The following is a 23,184-nucleotide window of genomic DNA, read 5'->3' as shown; positions in this document are numbered from 1 at the left end:
CGGCAAGGACCCTTCTCTGCAGTGGGGCCACTGCTGCCTCTGGAAGCGTTACTGGATCCTGTTGAAGAGACATGATGCAGTTAGGGATGGCAAGAGGAAAAGGAGCAGCTCTTGCTCTTGGTGTGCTGGCAGCGCTGCTCCCTGCCCGGGGTGGGGGGGAACAGGCAGTTTGTCTGCAAAAGGCAAGTGGTTTCCTAAAAACCAAACTACTGAAAACCTGCCCCGGCTGCTCAGCCCCTTCCCCCAGGACCCTCCCAACAGGGACACAGTGTGGCAGCAGGGGCTGGGAGGGCAGCTCGGGGACAGCCGCTCCCTCTGGACCGTGCCACGGCCATGGCAGGGTCCAGAGAGGTCCGGCTGTGACTTGTGGATGCTCCCTGAGGAGGATGCAGGAGCTCAGCTGCTCTCTGCCCTCTGCCTGGGGGTTCCGTGGGCAGTCAGTGCCTGGGGCTGGTGTCCACAGTGCCCGGGCAGCTGCTGGTGCGTTGGCTTGTCCTGCCCCAAGAGACCTCGATGTTCTGTGACTGTCCCAGCTCAGGCTCCCCTCCGAGGGAGCTGCTGCTCAATTGCTCTCTACCAGCTTGGCCAGTCCCTGCCGGATCTCACTGAGCTCAAATATCTTCACATCCATGATCTCTGCCACCTTGGTGACCTCGGTCTGGATCTTCTCCCTCTCGGCCAGGGTCTCGGCCAGGGTCTGCTCAGCCAGGTGAAGGCGCTGCTCCAGCTCTGCGTTGCGGCTCTCCAGCTCCTGCCCGGGGACACGAGTGCAGTGAGGGGGCTGCCCTGGTGCTGATACACGCTGCTCACACCCCCCTCCCCTTATCTGCACCAAACAGCTGTGCTGCCACCCCAGCACCAGGCTTCCCACACCCAGAAGCTTGGGGTCCCCCCAGTTCCTCACCAAGGGATCTCCTGTCCTGGGCCACAGCGCTTGGCAGGCACATGCATGCAAGCACGTGTTCCCCAAACCAGGCACGTGCCCGCAGCTGGCAAAGCAGATCTCACATGCCTGTCACCTCCAGGGCTGAGGGCACTTGATGTCTGGAGACACTATTCTGCCATGAAAACCAGTGCCTGTGTAAGGGGCTGGGCCCTGCAGCTCATCCCCTCGGTCAGCAGCTCAGAGGTGAACACAGGCAGGCAGTGTCCCCAGAGACCACACAACAGATTGGGCTTCCATCTGTGTCCTTGCCCTGAGGTGCAGAGCAGCTTGCATCCCTCCTGCCAGCCAGACTGAGCCAGAGCTCTGCTCCCCAGCCATCCCTGGCCATCCAGCAAGCTAAGCAGGACTTCAGAGAGATGGAGGGCCACAGGACATCACAGATTCTGCTCCAGTCCCATGCCAGGGACTGCTGCAAGAGCTAAAAGGAGAGTAGGTGAAGGCTGGGTTTGCTATTGCCTGCTCATTGTGCCCCATGTCATACCTCTGAGGGACAGAGAGCGTGGAAGAAGGCAGAGACACTGGCAAGGACCCAGTGCCAGCATCCAGAGGCAGACCATAGGCACAGCAGCTCTACAGCATTCACACTTTGGCTCAGCAGAGAAATGGGGACAGATCACTCTGCCACGCGTGCAGAGGTGTCCCAGATCTGCCATCCCTACCTGCAGCTTCTGCAGTGTCTCCTCACGCTCGCCCTCTGTTTCCCATCGGCCACACTTCTGGCTCTTTAGCATCTGGATCTCCTAAAACACAAGGAAGAGATGTCAGATCCCTCCCAATCCCAGTGGTGCCACCTCCCAGCACTACCCCAGCCAGGTCCCTTCCCTCCCTCCCCTCTCATTCAAGCTGTAATGACAAACAGGGTGCTGGTGACTGATGGGCCTCCCAGCTTCAGGCTTTGCTCTGCTTGGTGGGGCATTACCTCATCTTTCGCCTTGATCAGTAGTTCCAGCTCCTCCAGGGTTTGGCTCAGCTCTTCCTTGTTGTTCTCACTGGAGGAATCCTGAGTGCCCTGTGACTCCAGTTCTGCTACCTACACAGAAGCAGGCACAGGGGAAGCATCTCAGAGATACAGGAATGTCCTGACACCTCCTCACCCTCAGTCACCCTCTGTCATGGTCTGGCTTCCTTGCAGACCCAACCAGGTTACAACAGGGCAGCAGCTCCCACCCTGGGGAGGAAAAACCTCTCTTCCTCTGCTCTGCCCAGATCACACAGAGAAAACCTCTGTGGCAAAGCCCAGTGCAGAGACCCTGCTTTCCCCTGCAGCTCTGCACTTCCAGCAACGTTGAGCTGGCTGACATCAAGCACAGGAGCCTCCAGTCCAAAGTGACGGCTACACCATTTACATCCCTGGGCAGAGCTTGCCAAGGCAAGGGAGCTGCTGCAGCTCAACCCCAGCAGAGCTGGGAGGAAGGATTTGCCCCATTCCTGAAAAGTTCAGCCCAGCAGCTGGGATGATTCGGGAAGAGGATTCATGTTTAAAACGCACACACACACACACACACACACAACCAAGGGCTCTGCTGCACCTCAGGCAGGGCCCTGCTGCAGAGCAGAACGTTTGCTGTGTGCAGCTCTTCCACTGTGTGACTCCAGCACTGAGACCCACCGGTGGGCACAGTGAATCCCCACAGTGGGGGACGCTGTTTCCTGGGGACTGGTCACACTACAGCCATCGAGTGGAAACAGCTCCCAAAACCCCAACTGCTCTAAAACCCTTTCCCAAGTTCTCCATGGTTTTTCCCAACAAACCCAGCCGTGTGACTGTCACTGCTCTGCCCAGATGCACACAGGCCTCCTCAGTTGATCTGGGACCTCTCTGACATTATGTAGGTCAAAAGATCCTATTATTCCAACCCAACAAGGGCTTGTTTGTACTGCACCACCCGAGTTTCATGATGTTGCAGCTTGGATGTAAGCTAATTATAGCAGACTGAGGAACCTTCATCCTTCCTGTCAAAAACCAGAAGATTGTGCTGATGCCCAGCTAAGGGGGGCATGGGCCTCCCTCAGCATTGCTGGCAGCTGGGAACCACCCCCTGGAAACGGGAAGGAAAACTGGTCTGCTTTGACTTTGTGCCCCGGTTTCCTCCTCCTAATCATGGGGACACAGCACAATCCCAACTTGCTCTGCAGAAAACAGCTCTTGTGAGAGCTCCCTAGTTACGTGGCCTTATTCCTTGACATGTTTTCCCTGCCAGGCTCATGCAGCATCCTGGATTTCCATCCCATCTCCTGCTGACACCCGTGGAAACTGAAGAGAGAATGGGGTCAAGGGCACCATCTGGCTCTGGGAAGGGGCTTCCTCTGACCTGCTCTGCGAAGCCCCTCCGGTGCTCACCCGCTGCCGCAGCGTTTCCGTCTCCTCCTGGTAAGCGGCCAACTGCTTCTTCCACTGGTCCACGTTGGCGTTGGCTTCGTGGAGAGCAGCCACGAGCTTGTTGTTGTTGTCCTGGAGGCTGAAGAACTCGGCCTCCCACTGGACCTCACTCACAGAACTGTGTGAGAGAACAGGACAAGTGTTCAGGAGAGCACAGGAGAGTCTCAGCATGAAGGGTTCTTCCCCCCGTGCTCACGTGCACCGAAACAAAGCTCCTGGAAGTGCAGGGCAGCTCCTGGCTCCTCCAGAGTTTTCTATTCAGTTTTCGTGTCACTTCCCAAATGTAAATGCTTCTTCCAGCCCTGAATGTGCATCTCTTTACCCCTGGATAATATTTGTATTTGAGGCCCTATGTGCTGGCTGCAAACTGCCGAATCCACACTGTGAGACTGACGGGAAGGGGGGTACAGCTACTATAAAGGAGCTTCATAACGTGGGACTGTCAATCTGGGATTTAAATCCTTGTCACATCTGAGTTGGCTCTGACTAAAGCCCTCCCAGCCCAGGCTCAGGAGAAGGTAGCAAAGAACTTGCTTTTGATTTAAAAATACTCTGAGTGTTCAGCTGGGAGCTAAAGGGGAGCCACAGAGCAGAATCCAGCCAGAGTCTTTGAAGAGACAAAGCGCGGAAGCAGCGGAGACTTTGCTGGTATCATCAGGGGAATTAACACAACTGCAGCCCCGGGCCAGCTGGAAAAGCGTGAGCATCTTCTGGTTATCACAAACTACTGATCTGAACTAACTGGCACCAACTCAGCCCTGCTGCGGGCACAAAGCATTCTTCCCACGCTGCCTGAACAGCGGATTTCACCTCCACCTGGAGTAACTTCCTACTGGAGAAGAGGGGAAATTGGTATAGCGGAGGGTTAGAGCAGCAGCGGACACAGGGCATTATCCAGCTACCTGAAGCAGCAGCATTGGTTCAAAAAGCATTTGGGATGCCAGGGACATGCACCAAATCCTGCCAGAGCAGACAGTTCAGGAGTGAGGAGCAGAGAGCACGTGCAGCAGCCTCACCCTTCGGAGAGCATCTTCTTCAGCCGCTCCTTCTCCGTTGTTACCTCCACATCGGCACTTTGGCTTCGGAATAGTTTATCTTCTCCTGGCCCATTGGAGCTGATGATAGGGCTGGGAAGTACCTGGGGATGAAGACGAGTGGTGACCACACAGCAGTGAGAGCCACAAGGTCTCTGCAAACTCACTCCCAGCCCAGGTTCACAGGGCTGGCTCTGAGCCCCTGCACTCCTGTGAGGAGCACTGGCTTTCAGTCCTAACTCTCAGGTAGTGCTGTGCTTGTCTGCACGACAAGGGGTGGCAAAGATCCTCAGGTATGGCCCAGCGGGCGCAGCAATGGCACAGCAACGTGGGCACTCTCTTGGATAGGGAGGTCAGTGCTCTGCTCCCCCAGCACTGCGGGGGCAGTGACCCCAGTGCACAGACACGCTGAGCAGGAGGGCTCACAGCCTGCAGGCACCAGCTCTTCCTCCTCCCAACCGGAGCGACTGAACTCCCTGGCCCCCAGCTTCCCCTTGGCAATGCCAGGGTGTCACCGGCTGGAACCCAGCCCCGTGGCCCTGCTCCCTGTCCCCGGGCTTGGCTGAATTCTTAAGAGGATTTCTTTGCTGGTGCTCAGAGCAGTGGAAAGACTGAAACTAAACACAGAGCTGCCAGACCCGGGTTCAGTCGAGCCCAGCTTCTGGACCTTGAGTTAAGACCCCAGGTGCCATTGGGAATGTGTGTTCCAGGCTCAAGGGAAGGAAACTCTGCTATTGCTCAGGTGACTGTGGCACCCGTTTTCCAAAGGTGTGGGAGAAGAAACTCACAGCCCCTGCACCAAAGTATCTCCTTGTCTACGGCTCCAGATTCCTGCATACATCAGAGCCAGCAGAGACAACCAACCGACAGCAGAGCAGAGATGAACATGCAGAAGCCAAAGCAGACTTCATAGCCTCCAGCCCCTCCAGAAGACCTTTCCTACATGATCTCCTCTCGCAGCAGGGAAGCAGCTTGGCACTGACAGGGCAAACTGAGCTATAAAAAGACTCTGAGCAACAAGTCTCTGGGCTCCTAAGCAGGGAGCTGAGAGCCCAGGCTACTGCTGGAGTTCATAGGTAGCCCCCAAATGCCTGCAGGAGGGACAGGCACCTGCTTTGGAGTCGGCTGACACCTATAAATAGAGCCAGGCATGGCCATGATGTATTAAACACCAGCTTCATGAAGCCTTCCAGAGAGTGACCGAGATGTGAGACCTGCAAAACACAGCCCTGCCACACCTTTACACAAGGTGGGGAAACTGAGGCAGGGAAGGGGCAGAAGTTTCTTTTTCTTGTGTGTTGAACCCCTGTGAGTCCAGCTGAAGATGCTGCACACTCTTTTGTTGCTTACATTACCCACAGTGACATACTCTGCGCTGCGGATGCTAAATGGGATGGAGATTGGCCTAGAAGCTACGAGAGGACAGAAGAGAGCTTCTATCCTGGGATTTGCCCAGCGCTGAAAATCTAAAGCCTGAGTAAACTAGTGCAGATGCAGAAAAGCAGGAAGCCCTGATTTAATTTCAGGAGACAGAGCTGCTCCCTGCTCGCTTGCAAACAGAAACACAATCAATTATTCAAGGATGAAACTCAGATTTGAAGCTCTACTAATGCACAGACTGGGAATCAGCGAGACAGCTGGAGAAGGGGTGAGGGGCCGATTTACATACAGGCTGGAGAAAGCAGGAACTGCAGGACAAGACCTGCCTGCTCCCATGGCAGGGGACACTGCATGTGCCACTGAGACACGAGATGGGCTGAACGGGAAGAGTGAGGTGAAGGTCACCTTCACCCTCTGACCTCCTCATCCCTTCTGCTGCTCTACTCTACTCCCTTTGCCATTTGCCACCCATTAGGATGGGGCTTTGAGTTACAGGAGCCAAACACTGGGAATACTTTCCCCATTTTTGCCCCCCACATGACATTTCCAGTCTCTGCAGAGCCACCACCTCCACTTCCCCCTCCCTTCCCTGCAGGCCAAGGTACTGTTCACACTCCCTCCTCCTCCTCTGCTGCTGCTCCATCTGTATTCAACCCAGAGAACACAATGTCCTCCAACCTACAGCTCCTCTCCTACTGCCAGGAGTGCTGGGAAATGCAGAATCACCTCTGGAGGGAACTATTTGGGAGTTGCTTTAACACGGGAAAAGGCAGTACAGAGCTCCCCACAGCCTATCCTCTCACTCCATCCCACTGCTGCTGCTGGTTTAGCTACACAGGCAGAAAGGTAACAAGTGCAAGAGCAACGCATGTGAAAACCATCTGTGATGGGCTTGAGCTTTCTGGCTTGGTCTCCTGGGGAAAAGAACCTGGAATGAGTGGCTGTCAGACAGCAGTGCTACCTCAGGGGAGAGCTCCCAAGAGGAGCGTGACTCCTGCTCTCACAGCACAGCTTCTCCACAGTGGAAACAGACAGAGAAGCCTGGCCAGCATCCCTCAGTCACCCGCAATAAGAAATCACTTTGTCTTTCATGGACCCCCACGGGCAGCCCCATCTCCTGTCAGAGACACTCGGAGGAGAACCCCCTGCAGCCCCAGAAGAATGGATGGAAGTGGCACGTGTCTTCCTTGCTGTGATCTTCAAGCAGGCAACGGGCACTCCTGCATGCCGCTTGCCTGTTGCTGTCACCCTGAGGCCCGGGAGAGCCAGCAGCTCCAAATTAAAGAATAAAAGAGAAAGAACCACACCAAGACCCACCGAAGAAAGAACTCCCAGCAGCACAGCAGGAACCCCCCACCCCAGCATGGCCTCAGTAGACATCAAATGGTTTCCACAGTTGAACTACCAAAGAGGGAGGGGGGTGAACCTTCCCAGGAGCTCCGTTTAAGCACTCATTTGTTAATGTGCTTCCTGAGCTCCAGCAGTGACCTCAGGGCCACAGGAGCCATCACAGTGTGAAGCTCCACCCTCAGTGTATGGCAAGGAAGCTCTCAGAAAGGGGTGGAAGGCAGAAGGAGCACAGTGGCCGTTTCCCCTGGCTGCCACCACTCAGCATTACCTGGTGAGATGTGATGTTCAGGGCAGGGTTGGTCAGCTCTGTTTTATCCTGGGATTTCTCCCTCGCCAAACGAGCTGCTTCCTTCACTTCCTGGAACTTCTCTGCAAACTAGAGGGGAGCAGAAGAGTCACTCCAGTGCTCCACCAACATGTGGAACTCAGCAGAACTGAGGCCTGGGTCCTCCTCCCTTTGCAGCTCCATCCAACATGCTTTTACACCTCTTTTCAACTAACAGTACAACTCAGTGAATAGCCCCTTCCTGGCCACGGTTCTGGCACTCAGTGGGCTTAGCTAAACAGCAGTGACAGAAATTGAGCCTCAAATCCTAATTTGATTTTGTGATGTTTAAAAGCACTCTGCAAATTTTACTTTAAAGCTCTTCCCACTGTGCTAAAAGCTGATGGGAGGCGCAAAGATGCTAGGAACAGCATTACATCAGGTTCCTAAAGCCTGCTCTCCAGAGGCTTATCTCCCCTTCAGGGTTTCAGGGACATTCCCCTGGTGGCATCAGCTTCCTGCAGCACCTGCAGCATTACCTGGGAGAGATGCTGCTCGGAAGCAAAGCCCAACCCGTACACGGTGTTGGCTCTGCTGTCTGCCCACTGCCCAAACTTCTGGGATGTCTTCGTGAAGGTCATGTTGGGGGTGATGGTGCTGTTGATGATTGCCTGGAGAGAGAAGCAACAATGGGAGTCAGAGAAAACTCCAGCCTGCTGGGCTGAGGTGGTGGGGTGGGACTCATCACTGTCGTCCCTGTGTGCTCTAGGAACTACAGGGAGAAAGCTCTGGTTTTTAATCTATAAAACAACAGTTCGGGCTTTTGGTGACCAAAAGTCTTTCTAGTCTGGCTACGTGACACGGACAAACCTCAGCCATCTCATCTAGAGGAAGGAAAAACAAGTCTCAGTGGCATCACCTTCCTCCATTGCTGGAAAAGAAGACGAGAGACAGGGTGTCCCTGGGGACTCAACAACTCGCTGCTGTTCTCCATTTGCACGGCAAGTACAACAAAAGGCTTCCACAGCAGTCAGGCCTGGCTGTTAGGGAACACTGCTGCTTAGGGCAGCACCAAAGTAATTGTCTGGGCAGATTGGTGAGACTCTGCCATTGCAGGCAAGTCTGCAGGAGGAAGTCAGGAGAATGCCTGTCAAGACCAGTTTATGGAGAGTCACTCGTGTTCTGTGGAAGCGACTGCACAGACGCCTCCTGGGGTGCCCTCAACCTCAGTCTGCCACTTCATTGTTTTTAAAGGGGTTGGCTTTAGCACATGATAAAGGGTCTCACAAAAAGCTTGTGCTTTGCACGTGCCAGGGGTGAGAAGAGACTGGAACGGGGAGAGGCAACACCAGACCCATCAGCAGAGATTCCAGTGTCTAACACTAAATACACTTGAGCATGGCAGCAGTGTTTCACCTTCCATTCCCTGCAACGGAGATCCTCAAGGGCCTACGCTGAGAACTGACCAACGTGACAGCACACCACCACCAGACCAGGCTGGAGAAGAGCCTGCTGTGCTGCTGCGTGGTGCTGCCCCCACCTTGGTGCCCCCCACGCTGATGATCCGGTACACGTTGCGGGTGGCATCGTAGAAGTAGGAGACAGTGAGAGCGTGTTTGCTGGCGGGGATCCAGTTCCGTTTGGTAGCAGGATCAATCTGGAAGACGTGGGCCCTGGTGCTGAAGATTGGCTGCTCCCTGCAAGAGAAACGAACAGGGCTGTTAGGGCACAGGGAGCTGAGCAACAGGGAAAGAGCATCCACTTCCTGGCACTGGAGCTGAATGAGGCACCACCAGCAGCACTTCTGCTCCCCACCTTCTCTGAGGCGGTGGGTGCCAGGCAGGGCAGCCCCCAAGGATACAGCATCTCTCCCCCAGCAGCCCTTCACTGAGCCTCTGCGCAGGTAGCAGCAGCTCCCCCCAGTCTGGGCTGGTACCACCTGGTGCCTCTCCCTGCCAGGGGAGTCATGCCCCAAGTCCTCCAGCACTCCTGTGAGTTGCTTTTCCAAGATCTCTGGGCTTCTCTGTGCCCTGCCCAGGAGCTCTCCACATCCTGGGCACCCTTCCAAAGCCCAGTTTAGAAGCTGGGGGACTGCTGGATGATGCCCCTGCAAAGTAAAAGCCAATGGCTGTTTATGCCCCCATTTGACCACCACTCAGACAGCACAATGACAGCAGCTTTCGCTGCACACAACTGACCTTGGGCTATGAAGATACCCTTGGCACAATAACAAAGCTACCAAGGGTGTTTAACTATAGGTACAGGTTTTTACCTTCCTCTACAGATTCTCTGTCCTCCTCTGCAGTCTTCAGCCATTTCCAAAGGCCAAAAGGCTGGTTATTTCAGCGATAACAGGTTATGCCCTCAGGTTAGATCATATATGCATGTTCACCCAAGGACAGGCAAGAAACTTGGCAGCAGAAGCACAACTAGGACATCACAACCTCATGTTTGCAGTATACCTGACAGCCCTTCACAACACAGCCAGTGTGGCAGAGTCAGGCTTAGAGGTTACAGTCTTTTTAGCCCACCCTGAAGCTTTCTTGCACCATCCCTCAGCACCTTAGCAGGCAGTTCATGGCAACTGCACCAGGTACAGGATTCTCTGGCTGCTGTAGTATTTGTACTTTGTATATCCAAGCTGGCGCTCGAGGGAAATGGGATGGAGGGATGGAGGGATGGAGGGATGGAGGGATGGAGGGATGGAGGGATGGCGGGATGGAGGGATGGAGGGATGGAGGGATGGAGGGATGGAGGGATGGAGGGATGGAGGGATGGAGGGATGGAGGGATGGAGGGATGGAGGGATGGAGGGATGGAGGGATGGGTCTAGGATGTGAGCACAAGCAGTGTTTCCCCTCAGCGCAGCTCTTCCTCCCTTGACTCATGCTTGGGAAGCGCATCCTGCAGCGAGAGGTCACACTGCAGGGCTCAAAGCAAGTCACTTCACAATGAATGAAAGGAAACTCTTCACCACACGATGTGCAGCTGCTGCAGGAAAGCTCTGAACCAAGCACTGCCTGGGCTCCGTAAGCAGTAAGATCCGAGCTGAACTACGGAGTTGAACCTGAGGCATCAGGATGTAACTCGAGCGTTTCAGGAGCAGGCAGGAATGTCCCCATGACACCATCAGGTGCACTGGGGTCTGTGCTTGGCTTTGGTTAAAGCCAAGGCACTGGCCACTTCCCAAACCCAGTGAAATGTGATGTGACTGGGAACACCCCCCCATGGCAGCTGCACACAGGGCACAGGCACAACCCTGCTCTGTGCAAGCTCCCCACATCCACACACTTGTGTTTCCTGCCCGTTCCACGTCCTCACAGCTGCCACGAGCAGCCTTTCCTGTCAATCCACAGACAAATGTACCTGGTGCTCTCTGCACACATCCCAAAGCTGAGGAAGGAAATCAAATCCTCCCTGCTAGCTCCCAGTTTCACGCCTTGGTTCCCAGGTTACAGCCCTGACTCAGATCTCCTGTGACTGCAGGAGGGTCTAAACCAGCCTCTCTTTGCACCTTCCCTGCTTGGTTTTACTCAGCCCCTGTCTGGTTTTGGAATGAGATTCCTGTTTTCCAGGCTCCAGTGACAGACACGACATTTCACATGGATCACAACTTACCCTTTGAGACACAGCAGCTACAGAGCAGGGAAAAACTAATGCTTCTGCACCGTAACCCCCAAATCCCAGCTAGTGTTGGAGAGAACAGAGGAAGGACATTACCTAGTTGGTGACATTTGTTAGGAAGGGTAAGACTAGAGGCCAATGGAGTCAGGATGTGTCTCCTCCGGCAGCTCCCTCCTCAGGTCTCCTAGCTGGAGTGAGGCTCCCTCCTGGTTTTGCCTGCCCAGGGATTCCTTTCAGCTGTTGTTCGCCACACAGAGCACAGGGCGTTCAAGCAGGCACCGTTCAGGGGCTCCCTTTGGCCCAAGCTTGTACTTTGCACTGATTTTTCACCGCTGAACAAGTTTTCTTCCCTGTCCTGGGGGATCAGCGGCTGAGCCGTGCAACCGGAGTAAATCCCCTTGGCAGCAGGCGCTGGCTGTTGGGAGAGGGCCACAGAGGAGCCTGGAAGGCTCTCGTGTTTCCAGTCATGCGCACGTGATGCGGCTGCATGATGGAAACCGCTCCTCAGAGATCAGCCCTCGCCCGCACGGAGCTATTCCTGTGCTCAGCCTGCACCCAGCGCCAGTGGAAACCCTCCTGTTGACTGCAGCTCTCTGCAGCCCAAGTGATGCCCCCGCCATGCACCCCGAGCGCTGACACTCCCGGCATCAGCCTCCTCTGCCCGCAGGGATGGGGTCTGCAGCCACACGGGGGATCCCCACCAGCTCTGCTCCCTGCCCTGTGCTCCACAGAGCCGGGCATGGTCCCAGCCCGCAGCACGGGTGAGCCCCTGTGGCTGCCCTGTGCTGTCTGCCCATGACACGCGAGAGCTGTGCCACCATTTGCTTTGTAAATGAGGCTCTGCCTCATGGTCCCCACCCTGCTCTCTCCCAAGTCAGCTGAGACCGGGAGTCTCAAACGGGGTAAGAAAGTGAATGTGCACGATGAAAGGTGCCTGTCGAAGGGATAGAGCCCAGATGTCCAGCCTCTTCGGCAGGTCTGCCTCCAAGCAGGTCAGCTGAGTACCTCAATACATGGAAACCCCACTGATGACCCCAAGCCAGGAGAGGCTCAGGAGGCCACCCCCCACAAAAGCCAGCGTTACTTTCCTTCTGAGCACCAGGAGTGGAAAGCAAACTGCCACTGGAAGCCCTGTCAGAGAGGAGAAAAGCCTTCACAGGGTTAGCTTATGCTGCTTCTACTCCCATGAAGCCGACTTGGCTGCTCTCCTGCAGCCCCTGGGCATGCACGTTCTTTTCCTGGTCTCAGGAACACCGCGGGATGCCCCTCTGATGGCGCTGATGGGAAGGGTGCTCTGCTTCTCCTGCCTTCACATCACCACTGCGCCTCGACACTCCTCACACCTCTGTTTGTCCCTTATGGTGCTCCCAGGAGCAGAACCACTTCCCGCTGGCTCTGCCAGGTCCATCCCTTCCCGTTACAAGCACCCAAGCCTCGCAGGCTCTCCCACGGGCCTGCTGCCAGCTGCACCAGATGTGCTGTGCTCCAACAGAGAGCAACCCGGCGCTCCCAGAGCCAGGGCTTAGCAGCAGCTTCACCTGCCTGTGCCAGGGAGGGAATCCCGCAGCCGCCTCCCTCCGAGGGAAGCGGAACACGTGGAACCTCCTGCAACGATTGCTCCCGTTTCCCTTCTCCTCACTGCAGCTGGAATTGCTGCTGCCAGCCTGCCTGTCCCTCCTAATGGTGACTGCTTTACGTAGCCTCCTCACAGCTACCGGAGCTCCGCGCCAGCCTTCCCTTCTAGGAAGCAGTGGCTGAAGCTCTGCAGGTAATGCCCAGGAGAGCTTTGTGCTGTGCTTGGGAACACCACAGAGGTGTTGATGTTCCTTTTGCAGTGCTTGTGCAGGGGGGGGAAGTCTTTCTTTGTTTTAAATCCATCAAATGGTACAAACTGTATCCGGCAAGCACAAGAATGCCATTGTGGAGGACACTGGCCAGCCTGGAAACCTGCCTTTCAGTGCTCACTGGTCTGACAAGGTTAAAGCAAAGCTGTAAGACAAAAGCTCTCCTGTGTTGTGTTGGAGCGCAACAAAAACCAGAGAGAAAGAGCAGGCAGCAATGCAAGGTGTGCAGATCCAGAGGCCCATCTCCGAGAAGTCACTCATGGTTATTAAATGGAAAACGCCTCCTCCAGCAGCAGGGGCTGACACAGCCCAGGAGCCGCTCAGCAAGGGGGAATGCAGGCAGGACCGCAGGGCACTGCTGGACATGCAGGGAAAGCTCAGGTACTGCCAGCCAGGGCGAAGATGCATGGGCAGAGCCACGGCTGAGCTTGTTTCAGGCCAAGCTGCTGACCTCTTGTTCCCACAACCACTACAAAGCATATAAAAATAGCCCTGAAAGGGCCCAGGGCTCAGACTGTTGTGCTCCCTTTCCCCCTGTGTTGTGAGTGTATACGCTGGATACACCACACATCCCTAAATGCCACCACTTCATGCCCTGCTCCCAGCCGGGAGTCCCCATGACCATACCGACATCGTAGTGAAAAGGGCACGTGTAAATGAAGCCACTCACATCCCCCAGGGCTGCCCTTGGCAGAGAACTGAGAAAAACCAAAGCAAATAACTGAAAGGACAAAGATCTGGCTGAGAGACAGACGTGTTCAGCAAGTGCCTGCTGGCAACTGGAAAGGATCCAGGTCCCATCGCTGCCAGCATCTGCTCCAGCCCAAGAGGGAAAGGCAACGTTCAATATCCCATGGCTCACTGATGGTTTAAAAATGACCTGTCCCCAGTGAATGTCCCTATGCCAGCTACCAGCAGAACCAAGCAGCTAAAACTGAAAAGCAGAGATGATCTAACCAGTCTGATGTGTTCTTCAAGGCAGCAAGGCACCTGGCTGCAGGATGCTGCCTCAGTAAAGGCCCACATGTCTCCTCTTGTGGCTTTTCCTGACAGAGAAGCTGGGAGAAGGTCACAGTGTGCTTGGGGAGGACACATGAACACAGGGTATGGATCAGTCATTTCCCATTTGCTCTCTCTGAAGTCTCTGCCCAGTGGTCATTAAGACAGCGTGTAAAACTGCATGCTGGTCCCAGTCCCATCTTGGTTCTTGTATTATTTCCCTCTCTACAGCATCCAAATGGATTTCTTAATAAATAGCTGCTTATTTCCCCCTTGCCAGGAAAGCAAATCATTGCTTGTCCTCTTAATGGATGGTCTCAGCAGAGTAGCAAGGAACTGAGCAGTCCAAAGGGACTGAGTTCACCAAGGCTGGAGGAGGAACCCCGTCAGGTTAGGACACACAGAGACCCTGCCAAGACCCTGGAGGAGAAGCACACCCTGCAAGCACTGCCCCGTGCCAAGGAGCTACAGATGGCATCAATTCAGCCCTGCACCAGCACCACATTTTACCTGGCAGGAGAACAGCAGGCATAAAAGTGCCAAGGTCTGGAGAAGACCAAATCCAGCACTGCCCCCTCTGTGCTGTGTAATCTGAACACATATGTCGCTGGAGGCATGGACTGTCCTTGAGTGCCCTGTTGGGATGTGCGCTCTGCCCTCCTCTTTACAGGCCATGGGCCTCTTCCTAAGTGGGATCTTCCAAATGAACCCCTTGCTGCTCATGCAACGGGGAGAATGCAGCAGGAAGGGAGAGGAGCCACCACCCAGAGAGGCTCTGCACATCTGCAGTTTAGGAGACAGCACCAGCATCGTCCCATGACACACCTGGATTGTCTGGATCAGTACATACACAGGTACATGCACAGGTACATGCACAGGTACATGCACACAGGTACATACACAGCCCAGCTCACCTGCGGTGCTGCAGAGCCCGTCCTGCACACACATACATCAACACACTGAGCAAACCCCCTTCAGTCCCTCTGCTGGGGATGTCTTTAACAGGAGGATTTCAGAGAGTCCCCCTCTAATCCTCACCAGAAACATACTCTCAAGCCTGCAAAACAGGTCTAACAGCAGGACAGGGTAAAGGGGTTTTCGGCTGAAGCAAAGGCAGAGCCGGGAATGGTGTTCCCACTGCACGCTCCAGCCTCCTGCCACCGTCCTCCAGAGAAATGCATCCTGCTGTAAGGAATAGCACAGGATAGAGGAAGGGACAGAGAGTCTGAAAGAGCTGTCAGCAAAGCATTTCTCTCTCTGTCTAAACTAGCACCATGGCAGCTCCAGTCTGTTTCACTGCAGGATCCCTCCTTGACCCACCCCAAGGCAGCTGCCCGTTGGGGTCTTTACACCCCAGAGAAACTGTTCTACTGCTCTTCCTTTCCCAGGGTATCTCCAATGCAAATAGCATCTCTTGGGGAAAACCCTGTTTGACAGTTCCAGGTTCACTCTCTCTCCAGCAGGCTCCTAAACCTAAGGGCAACTGCTAAAGCCCAGCCCTGCTGCCAGAGCTCCGCAACAGCGAGAGGAAGAAACCAGGGGTTTAGTGTTTGCCCCCAGTGATGGCTTCTACACCAGGTGTGGGGAGGGGGCTCTTTCTGGCTGCACACTTGCTTTGTCCTTGTTCTCAGGTCTTCTGTGAAATGCAGATTTTTCTCACTGATATCCTCCTATTTCTTTTGTTCTCACGATCCTGCCTGCGAGATGCCCCTTTTGTTACCCCAATTCCTTACCACATCCTGCTCTCTTGCCCCCACCCTCTGCTGCAGGACCAGGGAGAGGAAACCCATTTGCTGTGGAGAGGGAAGCTTTTAGAGTGACCATTCCCCGAACTGGTATTAATGTTGCTGTCCTGTTTTAAGTTCCTAAGCACAGTGTGTGACAAAAGAGCAGGATTCAAGCCTAGACACAAGTGTAAGAGAGAGATTTGGTGGCTGAGTTCAAGGCACCCCAGGAACACAAAGAGTGAATAGGTCTGAGGTTTAGAATAAAGTCTTTGAGTCACTGCAGGCAGCAGCTGGAATGTGCTGGGGAGGCTGAGCTCGGTCTGCATGTGCCTCTGTGCTCCTGAATGGGGTTCAGGCAATGGCATCCCTGGGAAGTCCATGTGCTGCTCCCCAGCCTACACCTCCTCACTCACTGCAGCTTCTCATTGCAGAGATATTCATTTACTTGTCAGAGCAAGGAGCCTCTGTGCACTTGGATGCAGAGAGGACAATCACTCCAAACACTGTGCTCTGCACACAGGCAGTGTGTGCTCCCCCTTCATCTACAAACCAAGCCCACAAGGTCCTGCAAGAAATCAGACCAGAATCAAAGCACAGGAATCATTTGGTTCTGTGGTTCACGGGCAGAACAGTTCTGAGCCCCCCGGGCAGGGAAGGGCTTTGGGATGTGATGCTCCCGCTGACAGCAGGACCTGCACACACCTAGGAATGTATTTTTGCACTGTGGCTGGGCTCAATGTGCAGCCACAATGAGCGAGCCCCCCAAAGAGTGTCTGCTGCTAAAGGCCATTGCCAGCCCCAGCAGGAGGTCAGGATCTCCCAGCTGCTGTGCTGGGAACTTCTCAATTCTCCCTGCAATCTGCCCCAAAGTGCTTTCCCTGTGCAAGGGCTGGTTCCCAGGGTGGGTGCTCACAGAGCATGTGAGCACAGGAGCTGTGCTGGGCCCTGGCAGGCGGCCCGTGGCCATGCTGAGTCAGCAGGGAGGCTCTGCTGGTGTGTCACGGTGCTCCTCTGCCCCAGCAGCAGGCAGAGCACTGTGAGCCCCACAGAGCCAGGGCTGTGACAGAAGGGGGGGCCAGGAATGGGGTGTGTGTGTGTATGTGTGTCTGTGTCGGTGTGTATGGGGGGGTGTGTGTATGTGTGTGTATGTGTGTGTATGTGTGTGTATGTGTGTGTATGTGTGTGTATGTGTGTGTATGTGTGTGTATGTGTGTGTATGTGTGTGTATGTGTGTGTATGTGTGTGTATGTGTGTGTATGTGTGTGTATGTGTGTGTATGTGTGTGTATGTGTGTGTATGTGTGTGTGTATGTGTGTGTATGTGTGTGTGTGTGTGTGTGTGTGTGTGTGTGTGTGTGTGTGTGTGTGTGTGTGTGTGTGTGTGTGTGTGTGTGTGTGTGTGTGTGTGTGTGTGTTGCAGACAGACAGAGCCCCGAATTGCGAAAGGCAGAAGTGGAGCACGGAGGGGGTCTAAGAACCGAGCTCTCCTCCTCCACTGCTGGCTGTCTTTGTTTCCTTTTATCTTCCCTCAGCAGCTTGAATAGCTGCTGACTGTATGTCACAGCATCACGGAATCAAGACCCTGAAGATAAGTCCAGCTACAAACCTAACGCTCCCAAGCCCACCACTAAGCCATGGCCCTAAGCACCACATCTACAGAGTAGGCATGTTCCAGAGCATTTCGTACTGTGCCTTGATGCTTGGGGAAGAAGCGTGGGTTAATGAGAGTCAAGCCTCATCTCTTCCCCTTTGCATTTCTCCCCAAAGTCTCACCCTTCCTGTGAGCCAGGGACTGGGTGTAGCTCCCTCCACAGCCAATGCACTCTACTACTTGACTGTCAGCGGGTGCAGGCAGTGTGCTTTGATACTGCTTACCCAGGATTTGGGCACTAGCCTCAGGACACTGAACTGCAAAACTGCTTTGGGAACCAAGGTTGGGAGGAGTGATTCCCAGCCCTTTGTTCTAACCACCAGGCAGGTTTTCAAACCCTCTTAGCTGCAGCTTCGCTTTCATTATGTGCTGCATAATGCGACCTTGGGGAAAATGCATAGTTGGTGCTAGTGTCCAGATGGGATTGAAGGAGGCCAGACCAACCCCCAGCCACAAAGGGAAGGTGCAGCACTGGGGGCTGGCACGGGGCTGCTTTCCCTTCTGCCACCCCCAGCTCCCAGCAGGGCTTAGCACAGGAATGAAAAGCAGCTGCCTCACACACAGCCTGCCTGCAGATAAAGGGCAGCAGGGGAACCCTGGCTGAACATGCTCCTGTGGGAGCAGCGTGGGGAACAGCCACAAGCATGCAAGGTCAGGCACAGAGACAGGGGATGGGGGGTGTTTAAAGACACAACACAGCCGAGAGAGATGTTTTGCTTCTGGAAACCAGTCTCCATGTAGAGAGCATCTGAACGCTGCGCTGCTGGGTGGCTACAGCACAACCTGGGCACTCACTTCTCTGGGACAACCGTTACTCCTGCCACTAAGCTCCAGCAGCCCGCTCCTTTGAGACACAGCCCCTTGCTGGAAGCCTGCACAGCAGTTCAGCACCAGCAGAGCCTGTCTGGGGCTAAGTCATTCTTTACACACTCCAGAAAATATGTCCAGTGATAATTAGAAGCAGAGGAGTGGAGAGAGAAGCACGTTTCAAAATGCTCCATGCCTCCAACACATGCTGCCTCTTCAACCGAGGCTGCAGCACTCGTAGTACTTCCAGGCACAGCCGCCTGCTCTGATTCACTAGAAAGGCCCCAAGATCTGCTGCTATTTCCAGCCTGCCCTTGCCAGAGCTCCAGAAGCAGCAGCAGCAGCCTCTTTGACAAGGCCAGTTCAAATTGCCTGCTCAGCAGGGGTCAGAGTGTGTGCCTGCATCTGCCTGCTGTATGTGACAGGCGGGCAAACTGCGCTGCCCAAATCAGAAGGCATTAAGTTGCCTCCGCCTGTATTCCTATTTGACATCAGCAGTCAGGGATATGGAAGCGGCAGCTGAAGCCTCAGCTAGGAGTTAAATTCACCTCCCTCAGGATCGCACGTTATTTACAACTGAGAGGAAGAGCTAATCCCACGGTAGTACAGCAGATACACAGGAGTCCACAGAGAATTTATCCAAGAGAACTAGAACATGATGTTACAAAGAAATCTAACAGAGGAATGAAACCAGAATCTCCGCTTTAAAACCAAGTTAACTAAAATCAACTGCCAGGATGTGCTGTAAGAGGTGATGTGCTTTTAATCTCTTTTGTACCCAGAGTAACCTAAATGCTGCTGAAAGCTACTCAATATCCCCATGTGAGCAATGGGCAAGCAAAAAGACACTTTCATCTCAGGAGTTAAGTGGAAATAAGGAATTTTGGGTGAAAACGTCATCTCTGGCTTAACACCAGTTTTGCTATTACACCACTACAATTACCCAGTGAAGTGGAAGCGGGCTGAGAGGGTGGCACCATCCCAGCACTTCCATGGGAGCTGTTGGTGTCCCTGCAGTAGGTCCAGGAAGTATTCACCCACTGCCTCTGATAAGAGCTAGTCCAAGGAATGTGCTTGTTAAACCGTTCCAAGTTTTACAGTAACTTCATGGATCAGAGGAAAAGTTACAGGGAATAGGGGCACTTTCTGATATAACCTGGCTCAGCACAGACTCTGCCAGCTTCAAAGGACCTCTGCCAGCATTACAGTTCTGTCACTTTTGATTCTTCACCTCTCCTGCCTCTTGAATCTGTGTGTGACTGTGCTATCATTTCATGTAGGCAGTTCAGGAGGAAAATTAGCAGAAGGCAAAGAAGCCCCTAAGAACGTTCTTTATTTCTCTTGCATTGTCAAACCCACACGCTCAGAGGGAGTCAGACAGGCTTCCTCCAGCTCCACTGTGCCTTCAAACAGCCACCACGACTTGACTGCTGGAGAAACTCACAACACGTCAAGTCCTTAAAGTTACACGGCTGAGACTCACAACTAGGACATAAATTAAATGCCAGGCTAAGCTGCTGTTGCCATGCCAAAATCCACAGCACAGCCACGCAGCATTACTGCACCCCTGGAAAATCTGAGAGGGCTCATGAACTACATCATCAGGGATTTTCAAGAGCTATTTATCCATTTAGAAATGCAAACAGGATCCATTTTACTGACTGCCAAAGTCACAACAGCCAAACTAAATCCCCGATTTCTAACTTCTGGAAAAGTTTGGGAACACAACCCGACTGCAGCCTCTCACTCTGGATTTCGTACAACATACAGATCACCAGGGAACTCCCTTACGTGCGAGTTTACTTAAAGAGCTTGCAGAGATTTGCAATTACCTTCTTTCTAACCCATAAAACAAAAGGCAAGTCTAAACTTTAAAGCCTGCAAGTGGTGTGTGTGTGTGTGTGTGTGTGCAATTTAAACCTTTCAGTTCTTTTCGCCATTACCTTAAAAACAGCACAGCAGCAACGAGTAATAAAAGCGATGAAAGAACAAGAAAGTGCCGGTCTCACCCCATCTCTGCCGGGTGTCAGCTTCTTCCTCTCCCGTCCTTTCTCCAGCCGCCGGGGCTCCTCTCCACGTTCTGATTTATTTCTCCCTTCCTCCTTCTCTCTTTCTCCGGATCCGGATGCTCTTTAAATTTCCTCCGGAATTTCACTTGGAAATCTTCAGAGTTTTGCTCCCGGCTCCAACCCGCGGCGATCCCGGAGCGCGCGGGGCAGCGAGGGCCGGAGCCGCGCGGATCCCCCCGGCCGCGCCCCCAGCTCCGGGCAGAGCCGGGCGGTGCCGGGCGGTACCGGCCGCTGCAGCAGCCCCGGCCTCCCGGGACCCTCCTACCCCCGGCACGGGGCTGGGGGGGGGCACCGGGGGTAAGCGGCGGTTTCGGCAGCCCCTGCAGACAAAGCGGCGGCCCCCGGGGGCCTCCCGAGCGGCGCGGCCGCCTCCTGGACGGCGCTGGCTTTGTTCCTTTATCCCCCTCTCCTCTCCTCTCCTCTCCTCTCCTCTCCTCTCTCTCTCCCTCTCTCCTCTCCTCTCCTCTCCTCTCCTCTCCTCTCCTCTCCTCTCCTCTCCTCTCCTCTCCTCTCCTCCTCCCTCTCCTCTGCTCTCCTCTCCTCTCCTCTCCTCTCCTCTCCTCTCCTCTCCTCTCCTCTCCTCTCCTCTCCTCTCCTCTCCTCTCCTCTCCTCTCCTCTCCTCTCCTCTCCTCTCCTCTCTATCCGCTTCCTCCCGCCGCCAGCTGCCCCGGCTCGGTCACATTTCTCCGCTCTTTCTCCCGACTTTATTCCCGAGGCCGGGGCCGGCTCGGCGGCACCACCTGCCGGGCACAACCGGGGAGAGTCGGCCCCGGAGCCCCGAGCCTCGGGGCCACAGGTCCTCCGGGCCGCGGACCCCTGGATCCTCGAGCGCCTGCACCCCCCAGGCCTCCAGATCCTCAAGCCCCTCAGACCCCTTACCCCCTGGACCCCCAGATCCCCAAGCCCCCGGATTCCCAGATCCCTGAATCCTTGAGCCCCAGACCCCCAACCCCCTGGATCCCCAGGTTCCCAACCCCGCGGGCTGGATCCCAGCACTGCACTGGGCACTGGCTGGTCATGGAAACACAAATGCTGTTCTCTCTTCTGAGTCTAGACATCTGCTATCAGCAATGGGATGCTCACTGTGGTTCAGGCTCTTACAAAGTCATTTAAACAAGTGGAAAATTAACATAAACCATGAATAAATTTTATGAAATGGGATAATACCCTGGGAATAAGGAAGCTGAACAGGCGATGGGAAGCAGGGTGGGTAATGGGCAATCAGCCCCTCCCAGTGTGCTGCTGCTGCGGCCAGAGCAGCTCCCGCAGCCCTCATCTGTGATAGCCGGCACGGAGCTGGCAAGGAGCCTCTGCCCCCCAGGAGCCCCTGCAGCTCAAAGGCCACCCCAGCTCTGCCACACCAGGCTTCTTGCCCCACATCCACTCTCTCTCCCCATGCCATGCTGCAAACAAGGACAAAAGGACTAAAATTGCACCAAAACTAACTCCTGAAAGTAGTGCACAGTGTCTTTTGTATCGACCTGTTAACTGGAACTTACCTGCAAACTTCTCTTGGAAGCTAATTATTTTACACATCTAAATTAGGGTAATTAGATCAGCAGGAATTGAGCTAAACCCAAATGCTGGTCGCCTTGTGAGGATTTTCTGAAATGGGGTTTTATATTCCATCTGCACTTTCTTCCTCTCTGGGAAGAGAGGAAGTGTCCCCAAAGATGAGAATGGCAATTTTGATTTCCTACGTTATTAGTTCCATAGCACTACCCAGTCTGCATCCTTAATTTCCACATAGCCCTTTGCATGTAGGGAGTTGGAATATAGGTAAAGGAACCCTGCAAGGAAGTATACTCCCTTTCAAGCTGTGAGACAAGATATGCACCTCAGATCTGGTTTCTGCGTCGCTCTGGTACAATCACCTCCAGGCAGGTCTTGGCATAGCAGGATGCCAGCAACTCTCCAGTCTTCTGATTTTCAGCTGTCCACTGTAGATAGTTCTCTTGTCCATACATCGTGCCCATGGCTTCACCTTGCTAGAAAGGCTGGTGGTGTTCCCATTACATCCTCCCATGGGAAGCACAAGCACTGCTGTAAGTAGCGGTGTCAACAGCCACAATGATCCAGGAATTTGCTTCCTGCAAGTTCAACAACTGGCCTCACCTTCCTTCTGTGGTATTGCCAGATAATACACAAGATAATACAACAAGAACCTGTTGTTATGAAGTGTAACAGAAGAATAATTTGATCCTGGGAGAAAGAAGGCAGCCTAAAAGAAGAGACTGGGGCTTTGCTCCAATGGAGAGAAGCTTGAACTATTTACGTTTTAAGGGAGAAAGAACACTACACAGCGCTTGTCTGGTCTCTCTCCCTAAACAGGTATCCATATACATCGTCCTCATTTCCAAGCATTCCTGTTTAACTTGACAGTAGGTGTCTTTCTGCACCTGGTACAAACTTCCACACAGGAGAATCATTTCCAGGGAGGTTTCTCCTCTCATAGCTACATGAAAACTGGACAGAAATGAGTTGTCTGTGTCTAGAGGAGCATCCACCTCACACTTGATTCACATCTGACAGTGAGAGGCAGCGCTGCCTTTTGTCCAGAACCCATGTTATTTGCCAAATATAAGAGACCATTTATTAGAGCATGAATAAAAAAGGGTCTCAGGGGCTTGGCTTTCAGTAGGCTCGTACAAAAGGAGCTACAATCCACACACCTCAGAACTCAGTTCTGAACAAGGATGCTGTATGCAAGTTGATTCATGACATTTTGGGACAGAGGAAGATGTATCATAAAGGTCACTAAAAACACAGAAAAAGGAAGTGTGGAATGTGTTTTGAAAGCCTAAATAAAGGGAAAGCAGAGGAAAATAGAGAAAGAAAATATACATGAAGATGACTCGGGAAGTTCTAACAAAGCACCAGATCTGACACCAATACTCACTGTGGTCAGTGACAAGTAATTTAACCTCACATGTGAAATGAGGAGAGTAGCAACCTCTTGGGGCACTGGGAAACTTAATTAGTTGCTATTTGTAGATTAAACAGAAAGTCTGAAGGTGAAACATTAAATGCCAACTATGAATAGCTCCTGAAGCATCAGCCTCTGGAACTGGGCAACCCTGCCCCCCCGTTACAGAAAAGTGGATCAGGA

General features: G+C 53.8%; 1 protein-coding gene across 1 annotated transcript; it reads right to left on the bottom strand.

The window, feature by feature from the left end:
- Window positions 1-546: 546 nt before the first annotated feature.
- HOMER3 (homer scaffold protein 3) lies at window positions 547-11,201 on the bottom strand. The gene is made up of 9 exons (XM_057417454.1): window positions 11,075-11,201; window positions 8,896-9,052; window positions 7,895-8,026; window positions 7,359-7,466; window positions 4,343-4,464; window positions 3,288-3,444; window positions 1,866-1,976; window positions 1,606-1,686; window positions 547-751 (listed from the first exon to the last, which is right to left on the bottom strand). Exons 1-9 carry the CDS (start codon window positions 11,086-11,088, stop codon window positions 563-565), a joined length of 1,071 nt encoding a protein of 356 aa, XP_057273437.1. The 5' UTR covers window positions 11,089-11,201; the 3' UTR covers window positions 547-562.
- Window positions 11,202-23,184: the final 11,983 nt, after the last annotated feature.

This window comes from Pezoporus wallicus, unplaced genomic scaffold (genome assembly GCF_028554395.1).
Source record: "Pezoporus wallicus isolate ANWC-B61680 ecotype Strahan unplaced genomic scaffold, APGP_CSIRO_Pwel_v1 contig_13865, whole genome shotgun sequence".
NCBI classification, from domain to species: Eukaryota; Metazoa; Chordata; class Aves; order Psittaciformes; family Psittacidae; genus Pezoporus; species Pezoporus wallicus.
Note: the sequence above shows the minus strand (reverse complement) of the source record. Positions and strands in the feature narration are given on the sequence as shown.

What these genes read in the sequence shown, in the direction of transcription:
- HOMER3 (XM_057417454.1), bottom strand. An exon ending in TGAACATCACATCTCACCAG is followed by an intron (nt 4,465 to 7,358) that starts GTAATGCTGAGT and finishes CTTCATCCCCAG; the next exon opens with GTACTTCCCAGCCCTATCAT. An exon ending in TGATCAAGGCGAAAGATGAG is followed by an intron (nt 1,687 to 1,865) that starts GTAATGCCCCAC and finishes CTTGTGTTTTAG; the next exon opens with GAGATCCAGATGCTAAAGAG.